The sequence below is a fragment of the Megalops cyprinoides genome, chromosome 4 (assembly GCF_013368585.1).
Source record: "Megalops cyprinoides isolate fMegCyp1 chromosome 4, fMegCyp1.pri, whole genome shotgun sequence".
Lineage (NCBI taxonomy): Eukaryota > Metazoa > Chordata > Actinopteri > Elopiformes > Megalopidae > Megalops > Megalops cyprinoides.
In genome coordinates this window covers 6867239-6870000 of record NC_050586.1, presented here as the reverse complement: position 1 = coordinate 6870000, position 2762 = coordinate 6867239, and the positions used below count along the sequence as shown (strand labels likewise).

Sequence of the window (2762 nt, the reverse complement as noted above, 5' to 3'; positions counted from 1 at the left end):
TTTAGAATGTGCCAGACTGCTTTTCAACAGAAAATATTATCTAAACGGTCAAATACGACATTTGACCAACCTGCTCTTCACATGTAACAACCCAGCAGCAGCATTGTGAGTCTGTCAAAGGGCAACCACTCCCCAACTCCTCATGATCATGATTTTTAAAATTAACACCCAGGTCAGGATTTTCACAATTTTGGCACAGTTTCACTATACTGTACACCATCTGTGTGTCATCTCTATCCATCTGGTGTCCACCGCAAACACCACAAAAATTACAGCAATTAAATATAACATGCACAAAAAGCTTCAATGCTCCCTGAAAGCAGAGGGAGGCAGACCTGCCGGGGGGGCCTCCACTCGCTCACCTGGTGGTAGGTCTCGGCGATGACGTCGTCCTGCAGGAACTCGGCGGGCACCTCCAGCTTGACGAGGTAGCGGGCCAGGTAGGCCCTCTTCTTCAGCTCGGGGATCCTCGTCAGGAGCCAGTACAGGATGGGGTGCACCACCGGCTTGCTGCCCGTCACCAGCCCCTGCCGGAAACTGCTCCTGCAAGGCGGAATGAGCGCACGCAGTGAGCGGTGACTGACCAACACCTTTCTCTGCAGCCCCTCACCACCACATCCCCCACAGTCCTCACTGCAGAGGTCTGCAGAACCCAGCTGCAGACCGCTGGACTTAACAAGTCCTGCTCCTTAACCACTATGCTACATTGTGTGGTTAAGGAGCAGGACTTGTAACCAAAAGGTTTCCAGTTCGATTCCCCACTGGGGCACCGCTGCTGTACCCTTGGGCAAGGTAGTTAACCCACATTTGCCTCAGTAAATATCCAGCTGTATACATGGATAACATTGTAAAAAAACTGTGATTGATGTAAGTTGCTCTGGATAAGAGCATCTGGTAAATGCCAAAAATGTAATGTGAAAGAACCAGCCAAATGAATGAGAAGAAAAAGATGAAAAGTGAGTACACTCAGGCAATCATATTACAATGACAGGCCGAGGTTTGGAGGAAATATGACTCGTTGAGAGTATCGATAATAAAATAATATCAGCTTTGAGGAAAATGTATGTTACTTATTATTTTGTGTACTCCCATAACATCATAACCAGGTTTATTTTAAGAAAGATAATAAAATTATTTTTTTGTTGATGTATTGCTGTAAAGAGGTAAAAATGCAGAAATGCTGTGAATGATTCAATCTAAATGATTAAGATGAAAGAAAATGTCTCCATTCGACTAACTTTTTTAAAGTAAGCACATTGGGCAAACTCACGCTTCCGACACATTTCCTGGAGGTCTGTACTTCAGCATCCCAAGCAAAGTAAACATTCTCTTCGCTGTCTGCTCCGGCATCTCCTCCCGAATGTCGATGGCTTGCTGAAACGCACGTATGTTGAGGATGCGATTGATTCAAATGCACACCTCTTCTTTTCAAATAAATAATCTGTGCGCCCTAAAAATAAACACTATTTACATATCTCAGCTAAAAAAGAAAATGTTCTCGTACACTTCTGAGGAAAACAATACGAGTATGCTAAACTGCAGTAAAGTGAGTCTGTTTACAAACCATTATCTAGATAAATATTAACACATTTCGAACATTTCAGAAGTGTCTCATAACATTCTCCTTTCTTGTTTTATAACAAGAAATAGGATTATTCATAATAATTATTCCGTATAGCAAACCGGATCTAGTATAATGACCACTGTTAATTAAGGTGCCAAAAATCAACATTACCTTAGGATCGACCTCGGCAAGGACATCATTGAGAATCTGCAATAGCTGCATAGGCTCCAGGGAGTCAAAGGTGATGAGATTGAAGTTTTTCTTGAAGGGATCTTTGTTCAGCTGCTCCACTATAAATTTAATTTGCTCACTCATTTTGAGCTAAAATGATAGAGAGATACACGGTGAGGATCACTTCAGGATTTTGCATATGCAAATCAAGGGCAAACAGAAACCGCTAGCTGGCTAAGTTAATTGATCAGACATCGTAACTAAAAGCTAGGCTAATATTACAGTATGAAAAGTCGTTAGCTAACAATATTGAAGAAGCAGAATTTATATAATACATATTTAAATTCGTGATTTAACATGATTTAATCTCTTTCTCTAGGTAAGCACTCCATATTATTACTCTCCAGCTAGCTGTTGTATGACTTTAATGACTTTAATTTTGCAGGCAGCGTTGGGAGCCTAGAGTTCAGCTAACTGTTCAGTTCAGGCTAGCTGTCTACCTATTGCACTCGTATTTGGTTAGATCCGTCGCAAGATACCTTACAAATTAGTTATAGATGGCCTAACCTCTGCTAGCTGGACAGTTAGCTAGCTACAATCTCAATGAGATAACTCTAATCTTCTTTGGGGGTAAATTAGCTATCTAACTGTACGTTCCGTATATGTTACAGCTAGCTATCGTTAGCTCATTGGCTATTTGCGTATTACTTACTTTTCTTTTTGGTACGCTAGCACTCCACCCAGGTGTACAACAGAAGAAAGCGACTTGTTTTTTATTTCTCCGTCTTGGATACCAGAGAGGTAGCGTGGATCGGTTGCTAACAGGAAGTGGGGATACAACTTCCCGTGATTTCTCAAAATAACCCTTTCATGACTACGAAGTGGTAACACGAATCATGCGCACATTCAAGAACTCAGTCTTAAGAATCTTGTCCTGCAGGTGATACACGTTACTACAAATACCTAGCTTTAAATGTTACAGTCACAGCAAGTATAAAGTTTGTTTACTGCTTACATTTTTAAATTA

The 2762-nt window shown here is 41.3% G+C and overlaps 1 protein-coding gene across 1 annotated transcript in view; it reads right to left on the bottom strand.

The window, feature by feature from the left end:
• Positions 1-2539, bottom strand: part of ift81 (intraflagellar transport 81 homolog) — a 25294-nt gene extending 22755 nt beyond the window's left edge. The window contains exons 1-4 of the mRNA XM_036526967.1: positions 2448-2539; positions 1736-1885; positions 1271-1374; positions 363-543 (exon numbers count right to left, since the gene is read on the bottom strand). Of these exons, the coding sequence (XP_036382860.1) occupies positions 363-543; positions 1271-1374; positions 1736-1879 (429 nt within the window). The 5' untranslated portion in view covers positions 1880-1885; positions 2448-2539. The remainder of the gene's footprint in view (positions 1-362; positions 544-1270; positions 1375-1735; positions 1886-2447) is intronic.
• Between the last annotated feature and the right edge of the window lie 223 nt (positions 2540-2762).